Source organism: Molothrus aeneus, chromosome 1 (genome assembly GCF_037042795.1).
Source record: "Molothrus aeneus isolate 106 chromosome 1, BPBGC_Maene_1.0, whole genome shotgun sequence".
NCBI classification, from domain to species: domain Eukaryota; kingdom Metazoa; phylum Chordata; class Aves; order Passeriformes; family Icteridae; genus Molothrus; species Molothrus aeneus.
Window position 1 is genome coordinate 5704988 of NC_089646.1, and position 18211 is coordinate 5723198.

General features: G+C 41.6%; 1 protein-coding gene across 2 annotated transcripts in view; it reads left to right on the plus strand.

The window, feature by feature from the left end:
- LOC136557178 (sodium channel protein type 5 subunit alpha-like) overlaps window positions 1–18211 on the plus strand; it is a 177022-nt gene that overhangs the window by 35825 nt on the left and 122986 nt on the right. For both annotated transcript variants that reach the window (XM_066550788.1, XM_066550798.1), the window contains exons 7-9: window positions 2866–2929; window positions 15835–15976; window positions 17610–17807. In XM_066550788.1, the coding sequence (XP_066406885.1) occupies window positions 2866–2929; window positions 15835–15976; window positions 17610–17807 (404 nt within the window). The remainder of the gene's footprint in view (window positions 1–2865; window positions 2930–15834; window positions 15977–17609; window positions 17808–18211) is intronic.

An 18211-nucleotide genomic window follows, 5' to 3' on the forward strand; every position in this document is an offset into this window, starting at 1 on the left:
GAAGATATTGCAAGAATAGACATGGAAAATTTGTGGTTTTCCCACTTGCATATAGGGACTTTAAAATTATGGCCATTGTTGTTTGCTTTGAGAAGTGTAGGAGGCAGAACAAGGACTTGAAGGAGACCTTGTTATTCAGACCATTTTTACTTCTTTTAATATGACCAGGTGGTTACCTTACTCTGGAAATTCCTGTAGAAAAATTCCTAAAAAGCAACATGTACCCTATGACTGTGACACCAAGATTTTAATAAAGCTGGTAAAAAAAAAAGAAATTAGCATTACCTTTGGAAAGAATGGCATGTTGCATAAAGTTTATGTACACACACAGAGGTGCTACAAACAGAATAGTTTTGGCTTAATTTCACTTCAAAAATTAAGAAAAAAACCCATAAGGAAGTACCTAAAATAGAGGTTTTCAGTTTTATTTTCCATATTTGTTTTCCTATTTTTCCCCCACTCACAAGCTGATATTTTTCAGTGGAAAACAAAACAAAAATTAATTGCAATCTTCCAAGGCAATGAAAAATCATTGTGTTTTCATGTGGCGTTGCTCAGTTTGAGCAGTTTTCAGAGAGAAAATCCTGCTCTGCGTGAAAAAGGAGTTCCTAGTTCTTTGCCCAGGTTAGAGTTGGGAACTGATGGGAAGCTGAGGCCATGGGTTAATGTGGTACCAAGGGTGTTCATTCTTTAAAGCAAGAGTGATGCCTGTTTGCTTCTTGCGGCTCTCTGATTGCCCAGCAGGCTTGATTGAAACCCAAACCAACAGCCTTTGAAGCAAAGATTGATTGTTGTGCACATTTTTGATAATACAGCAATTTGTCTCCTTGGGTGTAAAGCTCTAATCCCCTTTTCATTTATCAGTGGGGGATCGGGAGCTCACCTCTTCCTCAGCCTGAGTTTTGTCACTGTGGCTGTGGCACTCCCTGCACAGACCCCATGGTGAAAATGTGCCCTCCCTGCAGCACCTACTCACCAATTCCTCAGCCTGCATCTTATGGGGCTCTTTGGCACCTGCCTTGCTGCTTGGTTTAGAATGTAAATGTTTAAGTCAACAGCAGACAACAGTATTTTATGTTTTCGAGATTTCAGATTTCTTGTTTGCACACAGAGAATTCTTGTCGTCCTTAATTTTGTGCCCACACTCTTTTCTTATCTTCTGATTTGGCTGACCAGGAGGTGTTGTTTTGGTTTTCAACCAACATGGTGCTCCAGGATTTCAATCAAACCTGGAATCATAGAATGGGTTGTGTTGGATAGGACCTTGATGACCATCTAACTTAGAGAGAAAGTGGTCTGGTGTGTTTGTGTCACTGACTCTGTGTGTCCCAAATAAGATGCCACCTGTCCTGAGAAAAGCACAAGTCCTTGCCCAGCAGAACTGGAGGGTGAAAGGTGATGCAGGTATGGCATCTTTCCCTGTTTTGTGGTGATTGATCACCAACCCTCAACCATACCCAGTCCCAAGTCCTGCTGTCTACACAAGGTGTTTCTGTAGAAATCCCACATGACCAGACAAAGTGGAAAAGCATCCAGCGTGAGCAGGATCTGCGCTCTGATAACTTGTGAACACCATCACGTGCCCCTGTAACCACAAGCTCCTGGGCAGTAATTCCCTCCTGGCATGCAGCAGAGCAGGGCTTTTCCACTGCTCGCAGCTTACTGAGAAAGCCACAGCACATCTGTTCAGTGCTTGAGCCACTGAGCATTCTCTGCATAGCCCGCCTGGATAAGCTGTCACTCTTGATTTTTAAAACATTTCACAGCAGAGGGTTAGCCTGGAATGGGGAACCTCTTGTGAGCAGCATCTGCAGAGGCCCCTCTGCTCACAGAGCCTCACCAGGCAAGGCTGCCACCTTCATCCCTTGGCCAAGCTCAGTGAGCTGCAAGCCTCTGTTTTGCATTTTTTATTTTTCTAGAGCAATGCTTTTATCTGTTCTTCCCTGCTGCCAGCCAGGTTTTAGAAATGCTCCTTAGAACATCTTTTCTTCATGCTCCCTTCGGAACACTGACTTTGCTTATCCTTTTGAGAAGAAATTGGCCTCCTGTTCTGTTACTCTGCATGTTAGACTGGGTTGGCTGGGGAGAGAAGAAGAAGTGTGTATGCAAAGTCTCTCATTAGCCTGGAGATGCTAATTTCCTTAAGCCTTATTGAGAGTCAACCTGGGAATGATCCACAGCACTTAAATTTAGCTTGCTCTTCTGAGGCTCCCTTGAGAAGTTCCTGTCTCTCTCCATTGCCATTACAGATGACTGCAGTGATAAATATTTGTCTTTGTGAAGACTTCCTTGTTTGTTTGATCTTTAACAGGGTGTATTTTTGTTTCTTTTGCTTTATACTGTGTGTTTCCTATGCTGAGCAGAATCCACCAGACTGAGGGAGTGGGCTGCTTTGTTAATATTGTTACATTCTGAGTTATAGCTGGTTACGCTTTTAACCTATGAGTCAGTAATTTCTGCCACAAACTTCAATTAATATGTGTCTCATCAGTGTAGAGACTAAAAGTTACAGGCTAGCATATGGTTTGGTTTCATTACATTTACAGAATTGAGTAACAATGTTCTTGGCTTGAACAGAGAGACATGGCTGAATAGAATTTCCTAAAAACATTGCCCACAGCCCACCATCACCTTATTCAACAGGTCTGATTTGGAACACAAACAGCAAGTGCTTGCAGAGATTTGAAAACATATATTTATTTTTTCAATTCATAGAAGTTAAAAGTAGCAAAACAAAGCAAAGGCATGCCATTCATCTCCCAGTTGCTGTCCCAATTGAATATGCTGGTTGGTGGATGATATTTTTGAATGTTATCATTCCCGGAATGTGTTTATTAAAAAGCCATTTCTCTATTTCTGTTGCAGTGAACTATTTCATAAAAAATGGTACAGAGGATGTGTTACTGTGTGGCAACAGCACTGATGCTGGGTAAGTACTTCAAAAATATCTTCAATTCTGGTCTGGTTTTGTTGTCTTCATTATTATTATTATTATTATTATTATTATTATTATTATTATTATTATTATTATTATTATTATTATTATTATTATTATTATTACTACATTTTCCTCTAGTTCTGTCCACTTTTCACCAGCATGAAGTAGCTATTTCAACTTCCTTAGGTCTAGGCATAATAGTAGAGAGGATAATGACAACATTGTGCATAGTAATACAATTCTCTCAACTGCAGGGAGGAGAAGTTTCTATGTGTCACTTAGGTTTAAAATCTTTAGGGGCCTTATTACAGTTCTTTTTCAATACATTTGAATTTCTCAGTAAAAAATAGAGAAAACTAAGTAAAATTTTGGCTGAGTGGAGAATATTTTAATGGAAATGAAACAGAACACCTGGAGGGATTGAAACTGATGATGAATTCCTGGCTTTTGGCAAAGGAAAATAAACAAATCAACAAATGCCTGAAAAATAGCATGTTTTGGAAGTGGGAAGGTACTCAGGGTTGAATTGTGATCTACATTTGCACTTGATTTCCTTATGGACTATGTGTATTTAATTTTCTCATTTTATAGATGGTGAAGAGATCCAGGGGTGTACTAACATCCTCTGCATAAAGGACTTTATTCATATCCCTGCCATCTTTAGATGCCCATGGTTCCTCCTGCATCCCATCCCCAGGGTCCAAGTGCACTGTCAGAGCTCGTGATTTTATTTGACAGCTTCTCATGATCTTGATGGAAGTGGAAGAGTTCAGACAGGATGGAAGGAGATGGGATCTTCTGTGGTCAGAGGAAATTATGAGCCAAGCAAAGATTGCAGGCTGTTAGCAGTTGTATAAAGAGGAGAAAAATATCTTGGAGTAGTGGGACAGAGGAGCTTTTGAGCCAAATATGTGAGAGTATTTGAACCAGGGAGGTGGGTGTCTTAGGGCAAGAAAGGGAGGAGGTGAGATGATCTACTTCTGGAGGAAGATATTCTGAGCTGGTAGAACCAAATGTGGAAGAAAGCAAAAAAACAACAAAAAAAAGGTTTCATTTAGGAGGAATTGATTGAGAAAAAAAAAGGCATGTATGTGCAGGGACATGAAGGGAAGATGAAATCTGAACTTGCTTGTGGACAAAAAGGCAAGAAAAGCCCTCAGGTCCTGGAGAGAGATGTTTTGCTTTCTCCTGCCACTGCCTATATCTGTATTGACATGAGACAAAGGGAAGCTCAGTGTCAGCCTTCCCTCTGTAGGCCTGGTGTGTCTGATGTGTATTGCCAGCCTGAGTTAGACTCCAAGATGCTTGGGCAGAGGGCCATGCTTTCCCCTTTGTTTGTTCCTAGGGAGGTACAATGTCAGCATCCATTAATTAGGGCCTTTGTTGATTGTAATACATTGTGTTTATCCAGGCTCAGGCAGAACTCCAAGACTATTGGGATGTTTCCCGGGAATCCCAGGATCTGGCAATCTCCATTGTGCTGGTGAACCTCAGCCTTTGCAAAGCAATATTGGGAAAAAACAAGTGCTCTGCACAGCAACAATATTTTGTGTGATGGAATATTCATTGTTCTCAGCTGATGACCTGAGCTGTGGTGGTGGAAAGCTGCTGCTCATGGGCAGTGCTGAAAGGGTTGATTGCTACTGCTTTGGAATTGCTCAACTGGTGGGAAGTTAAATACCAATCCAATATCAATGGAGTATTTATATATTGGCAGCCTGTGTGGATTTAAGGGTTAGTTTGTAGCAAGGCAAATTAGCAAACTCACCCTCTTTCCTTCCTGTGAAAGTTAATAAATTTGGGTGTCAGCAAAAAGCCGTGGTTGCAGAAAACCTCTGGTGGAGGTACTGTGCCCACGAGAGAGCTACAGCCTGAAACAGCCAGGGGAGAACTTGCAGTTCCTGAGCATAAGAGGACAAAAATGACACCTTCAAACTGAGTGTTCTTGTACTTGTTTTGATAAATACATCAAAACTCTCAATGTTTGTGACATCAAGGGAAACCAACTTTCCCTTTATGCCTAGTTTCTTTCTTCTTCAGCCTTTTGCTGTTTTAGTTAAGTATTTAATACCACTGGGTAAGGTTTAAATGCCTAAAAATGGGTAATAAATATTCCTACTTACACTGGGGTTTTTTAGCTCAGAATTACCAAGTGTTGTCTCATCTGCTACACACTGCACAGAGTTGCTGCCAGTCATCCACTGCTGTTGTTTAAAGGCATGAAGATAATTAGAAAGATGATACTCAGGCCCCAGGGGATGTGCAAAGTCATGTATTCCCACCTGTTGGGACAAGGAGAGCATCATTTACAGGCTGACGTACCTAAGTGGATTTGTTTTCTCTCACCCTTCAATGACTGAAGCCAAGAGCAAGAGTGGTCAGCAGTAAACCAAAATCTGCATGCTTGGGACCTTCTGCACCACAGGAGCAAGGGAGGGGACTTCAGAGGAAGTAGATGCATGACGTTGTGGTTCCCTCATTTATTAGTAATGAAATTCATGACTCTTGGATTGGGAACCCACCAAGGCATCTCTTGGATTGGGAACCCACCAAGGAAGGTGTGGTAGGGAAAGAGAGCTGGCAAGGCCATGTCTGAGTGTTCTCAGCATTTGTGGAATGTGCTTTTGCTCACAGTTTGAATTCATCAGCCTCTGGGACACACTGAGGACCCAAAGGAAATTCAGAGAAGGGCAGTGTTATGTGTTCTCTCCTGGAAGGATTTGTTGTTAGAGTGAGGGATAGCTGTGTTGTGGCCAGGATATTAAATCTTGAGGTAATTGAAGAAGCCATTTCAGTGCATTTTTAAAAGCATGTTAATGACACTCTGAGGTTTGTCTGGTTGCTGTTATTATGGAAGAGTTAAAAAAAAATCCAAATAAATCTGCTCTGGCAATTGTTAGGTGATGAGACTCAAGTGGTCTAATGTAGGAGCATGTAGTGATGGAGACTGCAACCTGAGCTGGAGTAGCAAGCCAAAATCAGCAGGGAAATGATCATCAGTGGATTCTGTATCACAGGCAATCTAATTATCTCCAAGGTGGGGGCTTTATTACATTACTAGGAGGGACTGTTTTCTGAACAAGCACCCAAGCTGCCAATAAAGCAGGAGGTAATGGATCTAGGTAATATTGATTCCAGTTCAGAAGGGATTTGAATAGATGTATGTCACTCAGCTGCAGCAAACATGTCTCTAGTACTTGACCTGGCAGGGAGGCAGGAAAAAACCCATTTATTTGCATTTCTAGATATGCTCAAGCAACCCCAAGAATCTACTTTAAAAGGCATGCTACAGAGACATGGTAGGAATGTCAGGGAGATGGCAAATTTCTTAGGTGCACAAGGGCTAATCTGTCTGTGGGGTTTTTTCCCATGTGATGCCTCAGAAACCTTCTTGAAACCTGAAATATGACTTTTCTTCCTTTAACCAAACAGAACTTTTTTGCTGCTTTTCATTTTGTTTATCCGACTGCATTTTCCCCCTTGATGTGTTGCAAGAAGTTGTTTTGTGCTTACAAGGAACAGAGTACAATAGAAACAAGAAGTAACTTTTGGAGAAGAGAGAAAATCAAATGATTGTGATCAAAGATATTCTGTGGCTCAAAATGACACCTGCTTGGTGTTTCACAACAAGCACATTCAGAAAACTACACTGATAGAAAAATTATTTGCTCTGTGTGACAGATTGGTCAGACTGGGAGCAGTGTTAACAGTAAGGCTCTCTTAACAACAACAAAAAAAAAATCCAAAGAAAAATATAGTGTATTTGCAGTTGTTGATGGTTTTAGATGCATTTGGAGGCTAAATTTAGTAGTTCTTTTGGATGTTGCTGCACTGGGATATACACAAATTGTTTCTCTTTGCAATTTCAGCATCTTCTATTTTATTTGTTTAACATAAATGGAGAAAGCTCAGATAGTCTGATTTTTAAAAAGTATTACAAATTCTATACATTTGCTTTTCAATTTAATCCCCGGTACATATCTTATCCAATGTTGAACACCTTGTTTCAGCCTCAAGGAAGGTGCAGTAAAGATCCAGTGCAATGTTCAAATAATTGGGAGACCTTAGGTGGGAGCAGAAGGTGAGAACTGCTCTTTCCTTAGTGAAATCAAGTCCTGGCATCAAGTGGAGCATGATTTGTCAGGGCTGCAGAGCAGCAGGTAACAGTAGGCACCACCCCATACTTCCTATAAAAATTAATATTTATATACACACATCCTATATGTCTGCCCTCCTGGTCCCCCCTCCAGATCCAAAGAGGCATCCTGCTGGAGCACACCACCACCAGAGCAGGTTCCAGTGTGGAACACGTCCCTGTCAGGCCACACCAACCCTCCCAGGCAATTCCAGCTTCTTGGTGGCATTTACCCACTCACTCTGGTGAGGTGACAGCACTGCAGAGTCCCCTTCTTCTCCACAGAGTAAAGACTTTCATGGGGGCTGGAGCAGTGTGGAATTATCTGTCTGTGAGAAAGGAAGATGCATTTCAGCTCTAAAGCATTTTCACTTTCATCCTGCTGGAATTTCACAGGGATGTTTGTCTGCTGTGCTTTGGCTGCTGTTTTTATTTCCCCTCCTGCCTGAAGGTTTGGTTGAGCAATAGAAACAGCAAGGAAATTTGTCCATTAGGAGAAAGAGACAAGATGTTGTCAATGTACAAGTAAGCAAACAGACGCAAAAGAGAAACTTAAATTCTTTCTTTTCACTTTTTCATTTGCAATTACAACAAGGAGCTAGCTTTTCAGAAGAGTGTGTGTGTTTTAAGTGACTTGTACTCCCTTTGGATCAGACTGCTTAATTTTTTTTTACCCTTACACATGATATGTCCTGTGTATTCAGCTCGTGGGCAGCAATAGTCTACAAAATCATCCTGACAATGAAAGCACTTTGCATCATGTCTGTACTGATATTACCAAAAAAACTAGTGAATAGGAAGGAAAAAGCAGCCAGTAAATCTACTTCAGGAGCAAGAAAGCACTTTTGGCAACTGCATCCTAGTAATTGTTGCTATAGAAACTTTAGCTACCTTTAGTCTTACTATGACCTTGATTTTTCTTAACAGGATACATTAAAATAATGTACACTGTGGGGCAAGATTCTCTGTGATTTGGGGAATTCTGTCACTGAGCTCATTGCTTATTAGGAATGACCGTGTGCTGTAGTGCTCCTCAAAGTCTTCCTGTCAGTCCCAACTCTTTCTAAGGCATTATCAGAAAAAAACCAAAAACAACAAAACAAACATTTGTTTTCTTCTGTGTTGTGGCATTTTACTAAGGGAATTAATACCCCCATGTAAAATTGCAGCAGATGCCTGTTTTCATGGTCTCCATGAGCACCAAAAGCAGAGTTTTTGTGGCAGTTTCTCTCCATCACCCTCCTGCCAGCGCGCTCGTTACACGTACAGCGATGCAGCACTTTGATCTCTCTGAGCTGTAGTAACATTCCTTTGCCTTTATGCATCCTCCAGGCAGTGATTTAAAGCCCCTTGTAAAGGCTTATCACACTCCTGAAGGGTAGAGAAGAAACATGCTCCGTGCTGAGGAGCAGAGCTGCTATCGGCTGCTTCCACCAGTGCTACTGCAGCTCTCACCCAGAACTTGGCAAGGGAGAGCCTGGAAAAATGTCAAAGAGCCAGAACATGTCAAACAGCATCCAGCAACACAGCCCCAGCTGCACCAGAAACTGGGGAGCTGCACCAGGGCAAGGTGCACACAGTTGAGTCTGTTATTCTGCTGCTGGCAATTAGGACCATTGCAGCTCTAAGTTGCCTTAACTCATATCTGTGTTAATATTATTATTGCTGTTGTTGTTGCTATTAATTGTTTTCTACAAAAACGTCCTAGATTCAGGCCATATTGTGCTGGATGCTGGACAAATAGGGTGAGAAGAGCTCTCTTGGCTTGGAGGTTTGGCATTTCAGAGGTGCAGTCCATGGATGAGTGGGGCAGAGGTGTTGCACATAGACACTCCTGAGGAGCAACAGAAAGACCTGAAATTTGAATTTGCTTCACTTAATCAGACAGAACTTTTTTGTTGCTGTTCATTTTGTTTATCCAGCTGCATTTTCCCCCTTGATGTACTGCGAGAATTTGTTTTGTGCTTACAAGGAACAGAGTACAATAGAAACAAGAAGTAACTTTTGGAGAAGAGAGAAAATCTTCAGTTCAGGAGAAAATCCTGGTTGGAAATCATGTCAGGACAACCCAGCTTTGTCAGGCAGGTCATGGTGTCTCAGTGTTTAACTTGCTGCAGGAATGGGTCTATTCCAGGAAATGGACCCATAGGAGCTTTGGCATGTGCCTAATGGGATTGGTGTGTGCATTACCCTAACCAAATGCAGCCTGATGTGGTACAGCTGGTCTCACAGGTGGGAGAGCCCATAAAGGCTGCTTGAGTGAAGAAGGGAACACAATTTCCAAATATGTCCTCTTCAAATGTCACCAAAGCAAGGGTGTTTTGGCAATAACTGTGTTGCTTAAACTACTAGAGCTAAAAAGGTAATTACATCCCAGATTATCAAGCAATACTAGTGAATTTGTTTCAAACCTTCAGGCTCTGCAGCACACCTTAAATGTATTTACCTAGATCCTGATGTAAATCACATAAGCTTTTCCATTTATTCTGAGCTGGTTACAGTGACAGGAGAGTGAGGATGGCCTGCTCATGGTGAGAAAACCTCAACAAGCAGAAAGCAAGCGTGACACCTCAAAGGTGCTACAGGGGCCATGGGCATGACTTGAGAAGAGATACAGGTTCAGGAACAATAATAACAGTCCCCATTCCTAGGGATCAGCGGTGTATTTGGAAGATCATGTCTCTGGTCAAACAGCAGCAGTAGGGATTAAATCCAAATCCACTCAGTTCTTAAGGAGGGGTAATATTACCTCTTAGTCAAAGCTGTAATAAGCTCATCAGCCACATGAGAGGAGCAGACTTACTAGAGGCTACAGCCTTCATTAGGCACTAATCCACTATTATGTTTATGATGATAAATTATTGCCCTACATTTTGTTTGGTGGGTTAGACAGAAGCTCCACTGTCTGGCCACTGGATTGAGTCAGAAGAAACAGGATCTTGCTTGCCTGGCAGCAGTGTGGTGCCTGAGGAAGGCAGGCTGCAGGAGAGGGAGTCGTGCCCCTCTGCGCTCATGCGCGCGCGAGGCGCTCAGGCTGAACCCAGGGCTTCTCCATCTGCCTGAGCCAGCAGCCAGGGGGGGAGGCTGAAACCTTCCCTGGATTCCAGTCAGCAGCATGCACAGGTCAGTGGGTGCTCTGAGCCTGTGAGCAGGCCTGATCATGGGCACCTTCTTCTCTTTTCTGCTCCAGTCCCAACTGTTGGTTGATGTCGCTCTTTACTCTGAGTATTTCTTCTCTTCTTTGTCATCATTGCTTTTTTTCCTCCATTTCCCTGCAGCATATGGTTCAACTTGCTTGCACTTCCTTCATTTCAGACAATTGGCACCCCTTCCCTTGCTTTTAAAAATGTCATTCAAATTCTCTCTGTCCATTTGGATGCTTGGAGTGAGAGCTGCTGGGAGCTCCTGGTCAGACCTATCCAAGACAAAGCATGGCACTGCAAGTCAGATTTTGGCTTTTAGATGCTAATTAGTGGGGAATTGTAAGTCAGACACTCTAACCATGATTAGTCTTTAATATTACAAAACAAGAAAGAGCAGGGGAAGGAGAAAAACCTGTGACTTTCAAGCACATCAAGCACCCACTGACATCAATGGCTTTGGCTGAAGTGCTGCTGGCTTTTGGCCCCTTTCTCCTACATACCCAGTTACCCTTACAACATTCATTTTTTAAAATATTTTCCTGTTTTAGAATGGGTAGTTTCATTTTTTTGGGTAAGAGTAAATGTTAGTCTAAGGATCTCTAAGCCACAGTATGATCTTCTATTTTGACCACTGTGTCCTCCCTCAGAGTCCAGGGAAAGGAGAAAATATGGTAAGTGCAGGGAAAAATACTCAAGTCAGTGGTCTAAAGGAAATCTAAGCCTCTCTTTTTGTGGTCTGTGGACTTTAGCAGGATGAGGCAAGTTGAGGAAGACTCTACTGTGCACATCAACCAGCCATGGAGGCCATGGGCATTGTCTGTCCTTCAAAGGCTGCCAGGCTTTCAAACCCCACCTTGGGGGTTCCATTTTCAGCCACCAGGGTGATTCCCATTCCCCAGGATTTAGCCACGTGTCAAAGACATCAGCTATAAACTTTTCAGCTTGATTTCTGCATTCTTAGGCTTAAGGTGTGACCTAAGCAGGGACACTAAGGGACTCTTACCAAAATAGGGGTTTGTTTTTTTAATTTTTGCTGTGTCTGTGGTATGTGCTTCACTGCTTCTGTAGTGAGCAAGCCAGAATGTCCCTTTGCAACCTGAACCCAAGGAAAATGCAGCCCCCACCTCACAGATGTCACTGATGTTGGCTCCTGGTAGCACATGGAAAACCCTCCCTGTATTTTCAGGATCTGGATGTTACAATCCAGTGCACGGATGTTTTACAAATCTTCCTTTATTGCCCAACCCTATTGGCCACTGTAGCCTGGATCAGCAGGTTGCTTGGCTTGCCTAGATTAAACTCTTGAGAAAGAGCATTTTGTAATTATGCCCCTCAGCTACAGCTCTCTGGCATTCCCAGCCTGTGTTATTTAAACCAAAGCTGTTTCTTATGTCCTTTAATTTCCTGTACCAATGCCAGCTTGCAGTGGTGATTACAGCCTGATGGATAGGTAGGTAGGCTGCTGCTTTTAACTTTTCTGAATCAATGACACTAATTTTATTGTGATCAATTGAACAGCATCCTGTGACACTCCTGTGGAGGATGGTATATTTATGTAGCTTGTTTTTGTTGCCCATCCCTGTGCATCAGAGGAGAGTACAAACCTCTCAAATGCTTCCCTGAGGTAAAAGAAGCTGAAGAGTTTGCTAAAAAATTCAGAGGGGGTAAGCTTAATGTCATACATGGAGGAAGGTTCAGTAAAATCTTGAGGCTCCTTAAAAAAATCCTCAGAGGAAATGGTGTCAATTACAGAATAATATTCTCATGTGAGAGCCTTACACCTAAATTTCTGTAATGTTTTTCTGGGAAGCAGCATTTTGTTTTCCTCTCAGTGTTTTTAACACGTTCCCATACCCTGTGGGTTATCTCTCTGTTGACCACAAAAGAGGGTGAGTAGGAATAAGGAGTTGACAAGTACGAAATTCTGTCTCAAGGGTCTAGTTGCCATAATAAGGGTGTAAGCTAACATTAACAACATTTTTGGGCTGGGGTTCATGCTTTCCATGCTGCAGCACCTTGTTTGAATGCTCTTAAAGCTGAAAAAAATATTAGAGAAGTGTGTTTTCCAGGTTTCAGCTGGGATGGAAATAATTTTCTTCCTCATGGCTGCTACAGTGCTGTGTTTTGGATTTAGGATCAGAATGATGTTGGTAACACACTGATGTTTTCAGTTGTTGCTAAGAAGTGCTTCTACTAAGTGAAAGACTTCACAGCTCCTCATGCTCGGCCAGTGACGAGGCTGGGGGGGCACAAGGAGCTGGGGGGGGACACAGGACAGCTGAGCCCAACTGGCCAGGGGGATATTCCAGACCCTACACTCAGTATACAAACAGTGGGGGAAAGCTGGCTGGGGACACTGCTTGGGAAATGGCTGGGCAGTGGTCAGCAAGGGGTGAGCAGTTGCACTGAGCATCACTTGTGTAGTTCAATTCTTTTATTATTGTAATTATTAATGTTGTTATTATTTTCTTCCTTTTCTGCCCTATTAAGCTGTCTTTATCTCAGCACATGAGGTTTCTCATTGTTACTCACCCAGTTTTGTCCCCCATCCCACTGGGGCTGGGGTGAGTGAGCAGCTCTCTTGGGTTCAGCTCCAGCTGGGGTTAAACCATTCCCTGTGGAGTGAGACAGTGGGAAATGACCCATGAGGACAGAACTAAAAATTTAAAAATTGTATTATGTGTGTATAATGCTAATTGTATTATAAACATAAAACATTCCTCTGAGGTGCTACTGCTCACTTTCACAGTCAGAGGGGTTACATCTCCATGTCCTACAGATTCCCAAGCAAAGTGCTTTGAGCACTTGCTCAAAAATTCTTCTTCATCAAAATTTCCCTAGAAAGAAGCATTGGCAGAGATCTGAGTGACTTTTTATCCTCTAATACGTGCTCAGAAATTCCTATGAAAATTCATCCCAACGCTCCTACTGTCCCCTTTCTCGCAGGCTGTTGTTCAAAAGGGTGAAGAAATTAAGAGGAAATTCTCCCTACTAATTGAGATTCAGAGGAAAAGCTCACCCTTCTCAATAATTTATATTAATGGCAAAATTTCCATTTTGCCTAAGATTTTAGGTAACTTATTCTAGAAGAAGCCTGATTTCCAAATGACTGCCCTGCCTAGGCTGAAGTCCACCATTAAAGTAACCACCAGCAAAATTTCTCTCAGCTGCATTGGGTTGTTTTAGCCATTAGTAATAATGTTAAAATAAGAACAATGAGACCAGACCAATGGAGTCACTCAGGATTTCTCTTTAGGGAGAGATCAAGGAAAGGATTCTGCACCTCTGGACACAATCACAAAGTTTCCAACCACTCCCAGTGTGTGAGAGAAGTCATTTTCCCATGGCAGAAATAATCAGCCTTACAGAAATGCTCATGTCTTGTGCAGACAGGATGTCTTGCAGCCAGCAAAGGGAATTTCCTTCTCAGGAGCCTGGAGAATCCATTTCTCAGAGCTCCTGAGCAGCTGAGTGGCACATCACGGGCAGTGAAGGCTCTTTGCTGCAGCAGATCAGAGGCAGAAATCTCACATCTCTGCAGCAGAGTGACAGCAGATGCTGCCTTTGGGAGAGAGGAGGTTTAGTGGAAATTCTGCCTCAAAAAAGGACATGGGTATACAAGCGACATTCATTTGCATCTGCATATTTTAGGGGGAAAAAATGTGAGATTTCTGCATTTTAGTATCTCCTAACTCAGTAATGTTACTGGATTTTTTATTGGAATGTGGCTCTTATTAGGAAAAAAAATAGGTAGTTAAAGTAGGAAAGATCTAGAAGGAGGCATTTCTAGACTGGCAGGGAAAAAATTAGGAGTGACTCTTTTTCTTTCTTTGTGAGATATAATTGCTATTATCTGCATTCTCAACTGGTATAAGCTAACTTGGCTCTACCTAAGGTGACAGAATCACTTATTATACCCCAACTTGTGTGTAACATTTAATTCACTAAACATCAGCTGTTCATTTTTTATTGCTTTTTCTGAAAACTACTGTAAACAAGGATATGCACACATTTTGCAATGCTTCAGCACTCCTTTTATCAGCGTTCAAAGCAGACTTACTTTAAAATTTGTGATTCACTACTGATATTAAATTAAGATTCTAAAATGCTGTTGAATGTCTAATGGTGGTGGCAGACAACATAGACTTGTATAAAAACATATTCTCATTTTGACATGCAAGAGGTTGTTATCCTGTGCTGTAAAATTTATTTTATATCTGTATAAAAATTATAGTTTTTAAAGAAAAAGAACACTGGTTTTCACAATGACACACACTCTGCTTCCTCCGGGATCAATTTTTTTTTTCTGGAATCCTAAAAATTAGTTTGCTTTATTTGTATTTCTGCTTTGCATTTCAATTTCTGGCAATATTCTGCTTTTGTAAGAAAGTAGCAGTGACTGAGAAACTCTAACATATTTTTCTGGGAGAAAAATGAAGCTTAAAGCTATACAATCTACATGACTGGCCACATGTCCAAAATCCCTCATGTTCCAACCATCCCCAGTTATGGCAGCTGGAATTTGCAGTGAATTGTGCCAGGTTTATCTGTATCTGAAGGATTAGGAGAACAGGGAGAGCTGGTGTAACTGCACATTCTGCTGGGATCTGCTTCTCCAGATATTAGATGGTTGTCACCTAAAAATTTCCCAAATACCATAAGGCTCCAGGGCACTTGATCTCATATTCTCTTCCTAGGATACATGCAGAAGATAGCCTTTGCATATTTCTATGTCTTCAGTTTCTAATGGGTCATACCTTATTTTTTGGAGAGTGGCTTCTGATGTGCAAGAGCTGTGGGGGTTTTTGGCTAATCTGTTCTGAGACAGAGGCTGGAACAACCCAGGATCTTTTCCACCTTGTGTTTCACTTGATGATGCAGTTCAGTGCTTACACAGTACCACTGAGAGCACTTTTTATCTCTTCCGGCATATGGGGCTAGAAAATTACTTGTAAGGAGCCTCAAAGGTTAATGAGAGCCAGCGAAATTCATGCTATCTGCATGCTATTTAATACAGTAATCCACAAGACACACAAGGAAAGCAGCTACTGGCAGAAATAGCAAAAATGTCATGACCCCAGACTGTGGCGGTGAGTGGAACAAAGGGCTGGGTTTCTTAGATTAAACATTTAATCCTTTTGGGGGTGACTGAGGTCAGGCAGAGGAAGCAATCAGGAAGGTGCTCCCATATCACAGGCTAGGGGTGCCCAGCCAGTGTCAGACTGAGTAACCAAAAGAGCAGGCTCACCATCACAGTATTACCTGCTACTGTAACAGGAGACACCAGGTTTTTGATTCTTAATTAGGAATAAGTGCCAGGAGAAAACATATATAGGCACCTAATTCCAGTCTATTTGAAATTTGTGAAATGCTAGGTGATTATTTGCCATTGCAGCTCGCGCTATGGTTTTTATTTTCCTGTTTATGCTTTCAAAGGAAAAATAAGGTTGCCAAGACCTTGGATATTGTGAAGTAGCATCACCCGTTTAGTAAAGGAGCTTACCATGGATGATCTGTGCTCTTAACCAAGGGCATTGGATGTGTTTCCCTGGAAATCAGTTTCTCCATGTTAGAGCCATCTAAGATGCATCTCACAGATTGTATTTGATGTTTTGCAGCACGTGCCCTGAGGGATATATATGTCTGAAGGCTGGGGAAAATCCTGACCATGGTTACACAAGCTTTGATACTTTTGGCTGGGCCTTTCTCTCCTTGTTCCGTCTTATGACTCAAGATTACTGGGAACGTCTTTACCAACAGGTATGAGGTCATTTTATTACTGTTAAAAATAAAAATAAAGACATCATCTTGTTACAGTGGCATATACAACAGTTAAAGACAAGAAAGAATTGCTGGTTATTAGGTAAACTGTGCTTTGTGTATGTTCTAGAGAAGGATAGTCAGATGTTCTGGAGAAGGACAATCAGTTCTAATAATTAATTAATTTTCTTAAGAGGGATGATGCCTGAAGACATTAGGCTGGGTGTTTGGGGAAATTGAGAAAAAGTGGTACTGAGAGAAAGACCCTAATTCACCTGAGTCTAAATGAAGTTCACCACTTAAGGAAGATCATCACATCACCACTTGGTGATTTTTGGTGGATGGTGTAACACAAGTTAATCTTTTGAGTCCAGCCCAAGAAAAGGCCAGAGAAGCACCTGTGTTCTTGTGATATCTGATTTTGCAAGGCATGGTGATTAACACAAATTCAGAAAATGGCAAAAGTCCATGATGCATTTCAGTTCTCTCTGCTGCAAGCTCTTCATCATGGACACTCAACTCACAGTCACATGCAAGGTGGTCTCTGAGTAAATGCTCCTTTCAGCATGCACTTCCTGAAATGTGTGCAAACCCCAAAGAACTACACATGCCAGTTTGGTACTGAATTACATTCTCTGTCCATGAAGCCACTGACAATTTGCTGCTGCATCTCAAACCTACCAAAACTGGAAGGTGATTATATGGAAATCAGGGTGGGAGGATAACTTTGACAGAACAGCTCTGAAGGTACTGAGGTAAACATAGCTGAAAATTTGGGGGATTTCAGCTTCACATACAGCCAGTTATGCAACTTCACTTCAGGAAAATGTAAAACAATGAATCTGAAGATTCTTTAAACAGTTGCATTCACTTGCTTGGCAAAGAGCTACGTGTACAACTCTGGAAGACAGAAACTGTCATGGCAAATAAGGATGAACATCACTCCATTTTATTATTTGACCTTATACTATCACACAGTGTTTTTTGTCAGTAGTATCAACTCTCTGAGCATGGGACATATCTGTTACATATCTGTTACACATAAGCTGTCCCCCTAAATTCCAGCTATGCCAATAAATCTGGTGAAGAACCAGGGATACATTCAGCAGAGCCCAAGGTTTGGTTCTTCTCATCCTGACACAGATGTCTCAATGATATTTGGTTGAGTTGCACCCTAACATGTATTTTTCTCCCTGAAAAAGGACCTGGATTATAGACATCTGAAAGGATCCAACATGAATCCCACTTGGATGGTTTCTACACACTAGACAAAACCAGATTGGACTGTGGGGGAATTTTTCACTGCAACTGGCTCTAATATCTATTCTAAAAGAAAACCAGCAGAGATATTTGATACAGGAGGAAAGCATTAAAAGCATTATTCTTTTAGAAATTAATTCACTGCAAAGCACACAATTTTTGATTAAGGTATAAAAATTTATTGGTGAGGAGATTATTTCCTTGTATGTGGTTGTCATTTCTTATCAAAGGCTTTCTGTTTGAACTATTTAACAAAGGCTGAACTCAATTATATTATAAATCTAATTTTAAAAGAAACCCCTTCTTTTCTTTATTTGTTTTTTCTTTTTAAAAACATGATAAAGCAGTGTTAATTTTACTTTTGCACGTACAGACTCTCAGATCTGCTGGGAAGATCTACATGCTTTTTTTCATGCTGGTCATCTTTCTGGGCTCATTTTACCTGATCAACCTGATTCTGGCTGTTGTGGCCATGGCATATGAGGAGCAGAACCAAGCCACTATTGCTGAAACAGAGGAGAAGGAAAGAAAGTTTCGGGAAGCCATGGAGATGTTGAAGAAAGAGCAGGAGGTCAGTGAACAATGTGACATGATTAGCCTTGGGTGACTTGAACAAATGTTACCTTGGGATTCATGTCCTCTTTATTTTACATTTGTGTGATAATCAAAGTAAGAGTTTGCTTGAAAGCATTTTAGTGTTTATTGTACTGGACGAAGTTATTGCAATTTTTTTATTTTGTGTAAGAAAAAATATAGTTCTCCCTGTTAGGAGTGGGGCCATTTGGGGTTTACATAGCCAGAACTGTACTGGTTTAACCATGCCACATATGCCAGCAGAGAAAATGAATATAGTTTGGCATGTGAGATGTTTTAATGATGGCAAAACTACATCTGCATTTGAGCACAACCCAGCTGTTTTGGTAGCTCAGCCAGAGCCCCAGGTGAACCTCCTTCCACCATCCCTTTAGCACACAT